The 14411-nt window shown below is 35.0% G+C and overlaps 1 protein-coding gene across 2 annotated transcripts; it reads right to left on the bottom strand.

The window, feature by feature from the left end:
* Positions 1–595: 595 nt before the first annotated feature.
* On the bottom strand, positions 596–7549 carry LOC133817846 (tRNA (guanine(26)-N(2))-dimethyltransferase 2-like). Of its 2 annotated transcripts, XM_062250467.1 has the most exons (14): positions 7406–7549; positions 7195–7300; positions 5482–5781; positions 5259–5346; positions 4519–4640; positions 4263–4402; positions 4105–4177; positions 3480–3568; positions 3275–3380; positions 2413–2475; positions 2103–2315; positions 1624–1818; positions 1257–1334; positions 596–1165 (listed from the first exon to the last, which is right to left on the bottom strand). In XM_062250467.1, exons 2-14 carry the CDS (start codon positions 7288–7290, stop codon positions 869–871), a joined length of 1860 nt encoding a protein of 619 aa, XP_062106451.1. In that variant the 5' UTR covers positions 7291–7300; positions 7406–7549; the 3' UTR covers positions 596–868. The 2 variants fall into 2 exon arrangements, with proteins under 2 accessions (XP_062106451.1, XP_062106450.1); XM_062250466.1 differs by having other exon boundaries at positions 7195–7525.
* Between the last annotated feature and the right edge of the window lie 6862 nt (positions 7550–14411).

Here is a 14411-nt window from a genome sequence, read left to right as displayed (position 1 = left end):
TTTTATTTGATTCAATAGAAAATAACATAAATACACTAATTAAATATTTATCAATTTTCATTGGTGTTTTATTTAAAATTACTAATTTATTTTTTTATAAAATATTTTTATTATATTTTATATTTAAAAATTAATAGAAAAATAAACTAATATCCTAAGTTAAAAATATATTTAACTATAATATTTTGTATAAAAATTTACCCTATAAGGAAATTAAGTAAACAACACTCATTAAATGCAAAAATGCACCATAAGTTTCTTTTTTTTTTTTAAAAATGGGTCTAATATCACATTTTATAATTTTAAACTAAGCGTTTACAACACATTTTAAATCAAACTGAAACTAAATTAGGAAAATGCAACTTCTGATTTTAACAAGACCAAATGTAGAAAATTTTGAAATTCAGGGACCAGTGGACCACTATGGAATTAAGTTACTAAGTATAATATTAACCTTTTTTCTTCTTCGAAACGACATGTAGCCTAATGTAAATTAATAACTCTCTAAAGTCAGAACTTTTTAATATAGTTTATAACATAATGGAGTAAATTTCAAGAAGCACAAATAATCTACTTCTAAAGTAACATTTATACATAGCCAAAAGAATAAGAGAGAAGATTAATGGACCAAAAAAATAAAGGCCAACTTCACAAAATCAATAGACGGCATTTATGTCTCACTTCACCGTGCATGCTATATGTAGTGAGTCAAACAAATTTAGTAAAACTTGAAACGAAATAATATAAAAAGTTCCATAACCAAAATTTTTGTAAAATTCTAATTCTCTTTCACGCTGCTCCAAGACTATCAATAGCAATTTTTGCACATAAATTGAACCATAGAGGAAGACTTGCACTCCCCTTTCTTTCACGATACTGGCTCGTGATTTTCCTCTGATTCTTTTTCTTCTGTCTTTTGTCGCTTAGCATCGTGTTGTTCCCCATCTTCCTCATTAAGGTTATTATTGGCATCGTGTTGCTCACCATCTTCCTGGTTAAGAAGGTTATTCACCACATCTGCCCCTAAAAGAGAAATATGTTTGGAGGTGATTTGACGTCCGGCCCTGAGCTTCGGACCCCAATGCCTTTCAGGATTTGGAAGGAAGCGAGCAATCTTCTTGGCTTGTGCTTTGCTTAGAGAGGCAACGGCTCGCGCGAAATTAGCCTGTTAAAACAGAAGAAAGGCAAGAGAATTCATTTAACACCAGAACCCAAATAAGAACCAAATACTTGAGCAGAACATTTGTAAAACGTACTTGAAGAACTGGTTCTTTTGAAAGTATCACACTTCCGGGCTGCTCTGGTGGTTGTGCTTTGACTGGATGGTTTTTGACCTACAAATACAAGACATTTATTACATTGTACGACTCATTCATCAGTTACTATATCAGAGAACCACAGCCATGAATGCAGCTAAACTAAATTTGAAGAAACCTACACAAAAATCAAGAATCAAGCCTCAAGGGAAGTCTTCCCAAGCTTGAGAGTTTCCCGATTGGCTTGGTTTGGTAACTTTTCTATAGCAAGTTTACCAAAAGAAACTTGATTCCATGGGGAAATAATGACATTGTCAAGATGATATGCATCAAGTAAAAAAGCGAGTTAAAATCAAAGGCTCCTTACCCAACACCGCATAATGTCCCAAATGACACCCATGGGAGCATCTGACTTCAATCCCAATGGATTTACATGAGTTCCTGAAATACGATACCCAGCATTGATTACGGCAGATCTGAACATCACAGCAGAAGGAGAAGTGCACTTTAGAGTGGCACAGAGGTTGTGCAAACTCAAGAACAGGGGAGCATCAGGTAATTCCTGCAAAAAGTTGCAGTATAGAAATATTCACTTTAGGCAAAATTGCGTTATAACTTGTGTGGATTTGAAAAACTGTGCACCATACTTAATAGTTCAGAAATTTTACAAATCCAATAGAGATTTATCAGTAACTATATGACCAGTTAATTAGAGGCGAACATATTACAAAACTCAATCTCCTAAGAAAAAAATTATTAACCAAAAGCCTCAACCATTAAATTAAGACGTCCATTAAAAACTTGAGTTGTATATACGTAAATATTTGACAACTCTTAAACACACACCTCTGAAATTGTAGTTAGGATGGCAGAAATGCGGTCGTATGCAGGATATCTGTCCTTCATAGATTTCACACCTGCTAGTATAGAAGTAACCCATTCTTGATCATGGATGGGAGCAGACCATATAGGGCCTCCCATATTGAATTTCTTCCCACAGTCACTGCACTCTTGAGGAACAACAGGGCCATAACCAGGCAGATATCTGGAGTTGTTGTTCTGAAAAGATAAAAAGTACAGAAACCTTGTTCAAACATTCTCAGACCTTTAATTAAATGTTTGGTTGGAAGGAATCAGTTGGGATGGTATGGATTACCTTTCCTTTGTTTGGTTTCATCTTTTGCTCCTCCATTGTCTCTCCGACGGAATGTTTATTCACCTGAATATATGAATTCTCATTCATTAACAGATTGGGTGGAACCATTCTTTTCCAGTGTCATTATTATATACCTTTTTTGTCAAACTAACAAATGTTTTTTTTTTAGGAAAGCTCTTCAAATGTTTTTCTTCCCACTGAACGTAGAATTAAAATAAAAATATCAATCTAAATAAAATATTTATATTTATCATTTTTCTCTTTAAAAAAATCTATAACTACTGACTTTTTTTTAAGGAATAACTACTGTATTTTTTATTTAACATGCAATATGACTAGTAAAGTATCTATGCTATATTATTACTATTTTATAACAAAAAATTTGTTTATTTATTTTCTAAAAATAAAATATGCTTGTTCGTGTAAAAAATATATATTTATTTCAATATTAGAGATATATTTTTCAAAAGAAAAACTCTTCATTCTTAAGGATAGTTTGGTCAAAATAAATTCAATTCCATTCCATAATAAAACCAAACGTAATAATGTTTATTCAAAATCTTTATAAAACAGAATACAATTCTTTTTCGATTCCATTCCTATTACCATTTTCCCTTTTTTTTTTCATATCCAACCAAACGCCACTAGTTCAAATTAAGAAAGACAACAATTTATTGATATGATTTTTTCCACTCCTTCTGGAATAACTTACAAGAAATTATTAAAACACACAATTATGATTTACTCTATATTATAATAGACATAACCAGTTGAATATGGCTTATTTAATTCTAAAAAAACATAAAAAGCTGAATATAAGCTCTCCACTAACGCACTTGTTTCATCAAATACTCTCACATACCTTGGTGATTTCCCTTCCAAGGGGCTGTAGATGAAATGAATCACAGCCAGTGCACTGATAAACATAGGAGAGCTTAAGAGGAGTGTTCTTCATTGCACTTGCAGATCTGCAACCAAATTTGTTTAGAGCTTTCATTCAAGAACAGAACACAGAATAAAAAATATAAGTTACTTCGAACTCAATTCAAAATAATTTGGCCACCTACGAGTAGACACGGACGAATACTCGAATGTAGAAGTTCATCTGAACGGATAACACAGGAACTATATATCGTTTATAACGATTGGCATGACTCTGCAGAAATATACAACAACACCCATGTATCAAGATTCAAAGCAAAGTATATTGTAGGTGCACAAAAAGAAAAAAGAAATACTTTAGGATTTATAAATACAAGGATTGTTGATGAATCTAACAATAGATTATTATATCTTAAAATGTACAGAAAATTGTTCTTCTTCAGAAATTTGATCACCACTAGCTTAGGCATAGACACTGAATGCTCCACAATTTTGAATAAAAAGTTGAAGATTTACAAAAATTAATGAGTGCAACTTATTTTGTCAAAGCGTAGTCCATAACAAAATTGGCCACTATATTTTATTAAAAGCACACACAAAGTGACATGCTCGTGAACAGAATTGAAGAACCTCCAAAATAAAATGTCCCAAGATTATTGAAACTTAAATAAAGTAATGTATACTAAAGCATATAACGAACACATCACTCCCAATATCAGTTCAGCTCTCGTGGTTGGCAAAATATATAGATGTATAAATATATATTTATATAATAAAAACAATATCAGGGATGTGGTAAGTAGAACATACCTCAATGCTGGCTAGGAGGATCCTTAAGGCCATTTCGTGGCAATATTTTCCCCTCAATGGATAGGAACCATATCTAATAAGAAACATAGTTCAGAAACGTGATAAGACAAACAAAAAATTATTGCTCAAACAAAACGTTTAGAAATTATTAAACCTACTTTGAGTAGCAAACCTCCCCATTCCCCCCGCAAAGCACTGCCATATCAGTTGCTGTACACATCAGCAGGCCTCCATCAACAACTGACTGAACTGCAGAGTCTAAGAATACAGAAGGTGAACCATAAGGATCAAGATCAACCTGCAACTCAACCCAATAGAGCATATGAATTGTTGTTCAAATTGATAAAATAAATAAATAAACCATATACGTGTGGTCAAGAAGTCTCTAAATAAAAATATGAAAGAAATACATACCACATCAAATTCATTAGCGTGAGTGAGCATGTATACTCGAGCATCAGCAAGATGTGATTCCACCTTTTTACAAGCCACTGAACCATTGAACTTTATGTTCCTCCTACAAGCTTCCACTGACACTGTAGAAAAGCCAAAAGTAACAATGATATCTCAGATTTAAATGTTATCTTATGTAACAGAAGGGAAAACCTACAGTAAAAATCTCTAAATTACAGGCCGAGTATAAACTTAAATTATAAAAAAGAAAGGAAAAGTCAAGTGCAAGGCTTTTATAATTAATATCAGCAGAGGTACCCAATTTTCCTAAAAAGTATCACTTACGTCCTCAAACTTTATTTTGTATTACTTAAATCCCAAAATTTACTAAATGTGTATTACATAAGTCATTTCAGTTAGAAAATAGTTTACAAAATGTGAAACAAAAGTCGATTTATGACATAGTTAATTACAAAAAAAAATTATTGTGTTATAAATTGCTTTCTATTGGGCCATAAATCATTTTCTGCTATGCATTTTGTAAACACTTTTCCAACTAAAAAGACCTATGTGATACACATTTAACAAGTTTGAGGACCAAAGTAATACAAAATTAAGTTTAGGGACCTAAGTGAAACTTTTCACAAAAGTTGGCGACCTCTAGTGATATAAACCCTTATTTTAAAATAAGGGCTCTTCTGGAAATGTAAAACACACGTATATATACATTTTTATCATGCTGTATATAATTTGACAATAACCTTTATCATTGTCAAGAGCTACAACTTGACCAATTCCCTCCACTTCTCGAGCATATCTTAGAGCTCTTAAACCAGAAGCTGAGAGAGCCTAGAACACATAAACAAAACAGCAAAATAATCAGGAGACAATGAAGAACTCTGGGTTGATAAAATGCACTAACCACTGTGACAAAAGACAGGAAAAAAAATAACATTAAATAAAAGATAGCACAATTTTGTGAACCTCTAGAACTTTTGGGGCCTTCACTTCTACTGGCCATTTTCCCTCTGTATTCTTGACCGCCTCTTCTGAAACAACACAAGCTTCATCTTGGGTCTTTTCTTGCATTTCGCAATCTCCATTGGACACCTCACCATTTCCAGCAGATCCATTAGATTCCTCTTCTAGAACATGTTCTGAAGCATCCCTTTCGGATGCCTTTGTCCCAGCTTTCCTTCTTTTTAACAACCTTGCTTCACGTTCTTCTTTTTGTTTGGCTATAAAAGTCCTCAAGACAGCAATGGACATGTCCCTGTTGTTAACCTGATCATTAAAGTATGAAACCGTCACAATCTTTAACATTGAGCAAATACGATAAGTTATAGATAGTCATTCCAAAAGCCAACAAATGTTTAGAAGATCTACTTTCCACATTTAACATCTTTTCGGAAAGTCTGAAGGTGTACAAGGAAATTTTATGAATGTTTCAAAGACCAACTGTACATGTCTAACATTTACAGAGATTGAATTGAACAAGGGTTGTATAGACATCAACTGTAGCAAGTCAGTTGTTGGAAAAAAGTAGCACCGCATAGATTAATCAGATGAAGCAGAGAACTGCCACCAAGACAGCATCTGTATTCCCATTACAGTTACAAACCCAACAGATTTTGCATGAAGCGATGACACAAAATCAGAAAAGCTATGTACAACTCTATAAGAGGTGAATAACCAAAAGTGAACAATATTTGCAACAAAGTTAAACTACTGCTCATTATTAACAAATATGCTGCCATGGTACCAATCCAATTCATCAAGCACAAATGAACTAATATGATCCACAGACATCAAATGGCGTTAGACAAGCATTAATCCTAATGCACACAAAAGTTCTTCATTGGGTAAGGCTCGTATCCAATCAACAAACCAATCAAAGTTCTAGTCTCTTATGCCCCTTGATAGCAGGAAACAACCAAATAGATCTACGAGTCACAGGATTACCTAAACCCAGGTAAATGACTAATTAAACATAATGAACCCCGAGGGGTGGTCTATCGGTAAGGAGGTATGTTGGAAAATGCTAGTAGGCATTGTTCCAAGGTTCAAATCCCCACAGGCTTAAAATCTTGGGGCCACTGGGAGGTCTCCCGGTCGAACTGCCAGGGCCAAAAATTCAAAAAAAAAAAAAACTAATTAAACATAATGAAATCTATGCCAATGTCATTCCTACTAAATTTTACAGGGAACAAAGTAATTGAAGTTCTTCCACTACCTGAAACAAGCTTGCCAAAATTAAACTCTTCCAGTCTAGGACTATAAACTCTAAAAAAGTTTTTATTAAAAAAAATGTAAGAAAGATAAAACATGTCTTTCTCACTACTACAAAAGTAGATATTTTTGCATCATATACTCTTCTTTTTACCAACCAGAGCATAGATTTTGAACAAATAACACTAACCCACTTCTAATTAGCAATCAAACATAAAATCTATACACAATTTAGGGGAAAAATAATCAACTTTGAAACTCCAACAAAACCATTTATCACTCAATCGATTTCCCTTGAGCACTTTTTTTCTTAACCAACAAGAACGCAGCTTTTGTACAAATAACACTGACCCACTTCTAATAATCACAACTCTAATACATATAAAACCCATATTAACTTTCAACTAAGAAACTCCATCAAAGCCGTTTCCACAACGCAAAATCGTCATAAAGAGAAGGTTTGCGCACCTGGGATTTATTGTAAAAGACTTCATTCTTAGCGTGCATCAAAATCTCAGCCTCTCCTTCCTTGACAATGGTAAAATCACTGAGATCCATTGACATGGCTTCACCACTTTCATGCAATAAACAGACAAAAAAAAATTACAGGGCTCAACTCAATAGAAAGGTCCCGGAGTTGTTTAAGCTTTGTTAAAATTCTGAGTTGTGCTGTTGTTACCTTGAAATTAAGTAGCTTTAAATATATTATTTAAATATATATGTGTGCGGAACAAAGACTTGTAACATGCTAAGCCCCGAAAGCCGAAAGAAACCCTATCTTTCCTTACTTATGCTCTTGGAACTTGGAATTTTTTTTCCTAGTATAATTAATTTGAATTTGATTTTGATTTTTTATTTTCTTTCTCCTTAAACCCTAATTCTCCACCCTGGCGCACGTTAGATGTTTCAAGTAGTTTTATGCTAAAGTGAGCATAAAGACCGTAATGAATGGGGACATGCGGATTTTGATTTTGGATGAGCGAATCAAAAATAGATTTGATGATTAAAAATGAATTTATAATCATCATCTTTTTGTTCGATTTATCACGATTTCGTTTTTTTTAGGAAATCATGTTTCATTTAATCAGGGTTATGCAACAAAAATTTACAACAAAAAAATACAACACAAAAAATCTGACCTTTATTTCAAAGTTAAAATTTTTGATAACTCATTGGTGAATGTAATCCGACCTGCCCAATTAAAAGTTTGTTTATTTTGTTTTAATTTTATATTTATTTAATTATTAATTATATATATATAAAACTAAATTAAAATTAATTTTTTTTTATAAAAAAAACTATTTATTTTAAAAGTAACAATTATTTTAGTTACAAATACAAACTAAAAATAAATAAAACAATAAAAAAATTAGTAAAAAATATTTTTTTATAAAATTTTTTTCGACAATTTAAGCGGGTTGAACTTCAATTTTTTTTAATTGGGTAGGTTACGGGTTGAAAACTACCAACCCGATTATAAATTTAGATTTGTCAAAAATCCACTAAATCCGCCCAAACTGACCAATAAATACTCCTATATTTAATAGTCTTTTTTTTTCCAGAAAATTATTTCATCGTATCAACTTTGAGTAAAATAATATTACTTTCACTTTATTCTCTTTATTTGCATTAGTACCAACTTATCATTTAACAAATAAATCTAAAATCTTGCCTTTAAATTTAATTTTAATCAAATTTATTTTCAATATTACTAAAATATGTATACTTCAATTATCTAATATATGCATATATTGCATACAATATCTAATATATAGGGGACGACTACATAGGGGCATGCATTTTGCCCCGCCAGTAGGGGCGTCTTTGTTTTTGGCACGTGAAAAAAATTATAATTCATTTTTTTATATGACAGTGTACATTATAGTTATTTAGGAATTTGCACCAGTTTTAAAAAAAAATTGAATAATTTATGATACAAAAAATAAGCTTCAAAATAACTTGTTTCACGCGCGTATAAAACAAGCTTCAAAACAACTTATTTCTTATTTTCAGCACTATAAATTATTTAGAATTTCCCAAAAATTTGTGTGGATTCTAAACAACTACATTGTACACCTTCATATATAAAAAAAAAATGAATTGTAATCTATCCATATACCGAAAACATGTTGTTTTTAAGCCTGTTTTATACGTACGTGAAACAAATTATTTTGAAGTCTTTTTCGACACCGTAAATTATTCGAATTTTTTAGAAAATTGGTGGAATTTCTACTATAACTACAGTGTACACCATTATATAAAAAAATTAGTTATAATTTCTTCACGCACTAAAAACGGAAACGTCCCTAACGGTGGAGACAAAAGGCATGCCCCTATTGTAGAATTTTTCCTACTATATATAGGATTTTTCTTAGTTAGGGGCATCATTTTGCCTCTACCGTAGGTCATTTTCTATTTTCAGCATTTGGAGAAATTATTGTTGGAAAAACAATCAGAGTGCACAGAGCGAATTGGCATAGTGGGCCCAATTTATAAACAATAAAAATTTTCTATCTCTCATATAAACAGTTTACATGTTCAAGAAAATATCTAGACAAAAACCATTAATATTGTAACGCCCTAAATCTCCAGGGACCGTTACGGTGTGCCTTGTAACAGTGCTAAACTCGCTAATCGAGTCATTTGGCCAAAATCGTGTAACTAAGTATGATTAGCGATTTAGGGATTAAAATTTTTGGTTAAGATATAATGTTTCACTAAAACGTTTACTGTATAAAATGGGATCCCAAAAATATAATTTAAAGGTCTATTACAAGAAAATATTTACAACCAGCCGATCTAAGCGGCAAAACAGGGTTTAACCCTAGTTCCTCTTTCAACCCTTGGTCGTGGCGGTCGAGCAGCTGCATATGTACACATCGTCACCTAAGCTCTCCAACTCAAGGATGGTCCAGCTTTCTTTTGCCTTTACCTGCACCACACAGCACCCGTGAGCCGTAGCCCAGCAAGAAAACTCAATATGCAAACAGTAATAACATGTCATCAAGTCATAAGGCACATGCCTTGCAAATACAGCCCTATCCAAGCAAACAAATAAGTTCAAACAATGAACGAGTGACTGATCAACAAGTCACTAACAGGGGTCTGTACCTTTTAACAAATGACTAATTACCAAGTCACTAACAGGGGTCAGTACCTTTAAACGAGTGACTAATCATCAAGTCACTAACAGGGGATTCCGCTCCCTCAGCCATGTGACAAAACAGTCACCTAGACCTTTGGCCCTGTCTCTGAGTAACTAGTCCTAGACTAGTCAAGCGCTTATAATTTTCATCGAACTTAGGGTCGGTCCAGCATTAATACCCCATATGAGTCATTCAATGCTGATATCGATTAGATCTAATCTTTTATCGGCTCTGCGTTCATGATGCTTATGACTCTCAGGTCAGTGATACGCGACTAGTGCCGATCCTGAATAGTTGGTGCCACACACAAGCAAGCAATGCTACCAAACATATATCATATGTCAAATATCCGAATATAGGGCATTCAACATGCTTACTTAACAACTGCTAGCATAATTAGGACCATGCATAAACACAAAGGCTCAAGCTCTGAACAATCTCATATTCAATATTCATAACATGCCCTAACCACATGTTTCTCGTGCAACACATGCATCACATTTAATCACTTGACATGCCTCAACAATAACCATGCATGTCCCTTTTAAGCATCCAACATGCATCAAGAATAACCATGCATGTCACATATACACAGGGTGCAGTTTTCTTACCTCTGATTCGAGCGAGAATGAATAAAAGAACGACCCTTGAGAACATTCAACATTTAAGTTCCTTAACGGTCACCTAGTCATAACCAAATACGGGACACCATCAATAAAACGAATAACAAAGGTTCTCGAACCAAGATCTAGCCTTCGGGACATCAATCCCCACTAATCCGGGTAGTAGGAACAATCCCGAGGCCTAAAACCAAGTTCCCGAGGTCAAAACACCCAAAGGGCCTTAAAACCCTGCTTGAGCCGCGGCCCTAGCACCTTGAGTCACGGCCCCCAGCCACACCAGGAGCAAGAGCTGCGGCGCCCAGCACCAATTGCCTACAGCTGCTTCTTCAAGCTTGGGCCACGACCCCCACCCAGAAACCAGCCAATAACTCGATTTTCTTCATCCCAAACTTCCAAAAACATATCTAAACACTTCCAAATTCAAAAATCAAAGTTCCTATACTTCCCAATGATCCAAAATCATCAAATCCCAAGGCTCAAACGAACCAAAAACTCAACGATTCACAAAACCCAATTATAAGCTTAGAAACTCTAAAAACTCAAAACATAAGACTTAGATTACCTTTGATTGGGTTGTTTCTCATTAAATCCTTTGGTCAAGAAGCTTCTAATCTTTCCTAGGATCGCTATGCCTCGATCCTCGCTTGATTCTGACTCCTAGAACTCGAGATTCCTTCGAATTTGCCTCGAACGATAAAAGGAACTGACGAGAAGAGAGAAAGTATGTCCTAATGTACAGTTCTATCTGACAAGCTACTTCAAGCTTAAGTAATCTCAAATAAAGTGTAACGCCCTGGTTGCCCCATAACAGTTACGGTGAACGGTGGACCGAAAATTTGACTCGCTACCCGAGTCCTTTGGTCAAAAACGTGCTCTAGGTGTAATTAACAGGTTAAGGTATAAAACCAATAAAAAGGAAATTGAGATTTTCATTACAAACTGCTCTGCAGAGCTAAACAAAATGTTTACAAGTCGTTCTCAGTACAAAATGGTCACTACTGTTTCAAATTTACAATCCCGCCAACCTAAGCGGCAAAAACAGGGTAAACCCCCTAGTTCCTCTGAGAACTCCTTGGCCGTGGTGGTCAAGCGGCCGCATATGTACACATCACCACATCAGCTCTCCACTCAAGGCTAGGTGAGCTTTTCTTTCCCTTTACCTGCACCACATAGCACCCATGAGCCAAAGCCCAGCAAAAAAACATAACACTTAACATGAACATTATCAAATGATTATCATTATAATCACACTGAGCATAAAGCTTTCAAACAAATGAGTGAACATCACATGAGGTCCTGATAAACCATACTGAGTGACTGACAAGCAAGTCACTAATTCAAATGGAAGAGTGGCTGCTAGGTAAGCCACTAGCCTTCAATAGGTTCTAGTAAATCATACTGAGTGACTGACAAACATGTCACTGTTTCAAGTGGGAGAGTGGCTGCTAGGTAAGCCACTAGCCTCCAAGCGCTTATTTCATTCATCGACCCTCGGGGTCGGTCTGGCATTAATGCTCTTTGAGTCATTCAATGCTGATAGTCGATTAGATCTAATCTTTGTTGGCTTGCGTTAACACACTAAGGCCGTCCTGACTAATGAGTCAGCTCAACGTGACCAATGCCTAGTACCACTGCTGAACCTGACTAATAAGTCACAGCTTCACAGTTGATACTAGCACCTTTGCCAAATCTGACTAATGAGTCAGTACCATGCACAAGTGAGCAACATATGCTAAAGATTCTATATTCAATCCATGTCCATATTTACACAACCAGCATGCCTCATGAATATCCATGCATGTCACACTTGGGGTGCAGTTTTCTTACCTCTGGTTCGAGCTAAAATGATTAAAAGAACGACCCCTGAGAACGATCAACCTTTAGACTCCTTAGCAGTTACCTAATCATAACCAATTAGAAATCATTAATAAAGTAAATCAATGAATGGTTCATAATCTAAATCACACTCCCGGGACCAATCCCTCACTCTCGGGACTCTCAAACTACTCAAAAGGGCCGAAGGAACCAACCCCCGAGCCTTAGAAACCATCCCGAGCCCCAAAAACAACACATCCTGAAACTGACCTAGCGCCTAGGCGCCACCCACCAGCGCTGGGGCGCTGCCCCAGAAACAGAGAGGGCTGCTCTCTGCCCTTGATAAGTATATTTTTGTATAAAGTTTACCTTTCTACTTATCAGATTTTGTGTTCATAAGTAGTGAGTTTGGGGATAGTTAGAATCGTTTTGTTAATTTGTTTCATTTAATCTAAATCATTATTTTTAAGGATAATTGTATATTTTTGATGATTTTTGGTTGAATGATGGTTTTGTAGGATTCTAACCATTGGAGTAAAGTGTTAAAGAGAAGATAAATCGAGAAAAGAACAAAAGTACGAGAAATCTGAGAGCTTGCCGCTACAGGGAAAAGTCCCTGCCGCTACGAGGCAAGTCAGAGAGTTCCTTGCCGCTACAGGGAAAAGTCCCTGCCGCTACAAGAGAAACAGAGAGTCTCGTGCCGCGGCAAGGAAAGTTGCATACCGCGGCACGCAAAGCCTATATCGCATATCTGAAGCCTCGTGCCGCGGCAAGGAAATATGGCTGCCGCGGCACGCGTTTGAATTCAAATTTAAATTCGATTTTTCTTAATTTTTGGACGGGAAATAAAAGGGGGATTAGGTCATATTCGTGAATTAAGTTTTAGATACACGATTTTAGAGAGAGGAACACAGAGAGAGCGCAGGAGAAGAAGGACGATCGCATTCAACTTTTTCAATAGTTTTCTTCTTCTCTAAACTCTTCTATTCTTTGATTTTGGTTATTTTTTTCATCATGATTGTTGGCTAAGTTCCTTTTAGGTTAAGGGTTATTCAAAACCCAGACATGAATGTTTGATTTGAGATGTGAATATTGTTCTTGATTTCCATAATGTTAAATTCTTCTATTCCTCTATGCCTATTGTATGAAATATTGTGATTCCTTGTTAGGGTGTACAACTAATTAGGGCTTGCATTATTTTACTGTCATCTTAGAATTTCTATTCACCTAATAGTTTAGGATTCTGAGTGTTTGTGATAAATTGCAATTGATGATGTGGTCAAAGGCGTTGTTGATTGTGATGAAGAATAGAACCTAGGTTAAATGAATTAAATGCTTCATTGATTTATTGCCTAGATTAACCTATCTCCACTGTTGTTAATGCTTTTACTAAATTGAATGAATCGTATGCTTAATAGGTTTGTTGTTTGGTAAAAAGAATTGATTATTGAGCGCTAAGCCGTAATTGATTGTGATAGGGAGATTGGGATAATTGACTGCTTAAGCGTTATCTGCGAGGTTAATAGTTTAATTGGAATCGGAATAATATTTATTATTGTTGATCATGCATGATTGTCTGAGGTGGAGAATAATTCTTAACCGTCTTTAAAATCGTTGTTAATCTCTTCTTGCTATCAATTGTTTTCTTAATTCTTGCTTTTACTTTTACTTTTCAGAAACCCCCCTTTCCAATTTAATTTTGTTAAGCTTTTGTGAATAATAAACTGAATATAGTTCCCTTGGGTTCGACCTCTATTTGCCGTTATGCTAAATAATTGGTTTTAGAGTAAATAAAATATTTGTTAAATTTGGTACGCAATACGACATGCATCAATATTTTGGCGCCGTTGCCGGGGAACTATTTAATTCTTTTTATTATTCATATTGGTTTACGCTTACTAACTTGATTTCTCTTGGCATCGCAGAGTTATATGTCTGGCGAAGACACTCAGAACAGGTTGGAGGCAATCAAACAGTATCTTGCTACTTCATCTTCTTCTCGGACTTCGCGGACTATTACTGATAATCCACTCTTTCAACGTCTTACTCATCAAGTGGATCCTGTGAAAGTGCCCTTATTGTCTCACGACTCAGATTCAGA

Source organism: Humulus lupulus, chromosome 2 (genome assembly GCF_963169125.1).
Source record: "Humulus lupulus chromosome 2, drHumLupu1.1, whole genome shotgun sequence".
In the NCBI taxonomy this organism is placed as follows: Eukaryota; Viridiplantae; Streptophyta; class Magnoliopsida; order Rosales; family Cannabaceae; genus Humulus; species Humulus lupulus.
The sequence above is the reverse complement of the archived record's forward strand: the minus strand, read 5'-3'. Positions and strand labels throughout refer to the sequence as shown.

Excerpts from the sequence above, each read along its gene's own strand:
- LOC133817846 (XM_062250467.1), bottom strand. The coding sequence starts at position 7,290 with ATGTCAATGGATCTCAGTGATTTTACCATTGTCAAGGAAGGAGAGGCT. Across the intron at positions 5,347-5,481 it reads AGGCCCCAAAAGTTCTAGAG|GCTCTCTCAGCTTCTGGTTT; the intron begins GTTCACAAAATT and ends TATGTGTTCTAG. Across the intron at positions 4,403-4,518 it reads ACGCTAATGAATTTGATGTG|GTTGATCTTGATCCTTATGG; the intron begins GTATGTATTTCT and ends GTTGAGTTGCAG.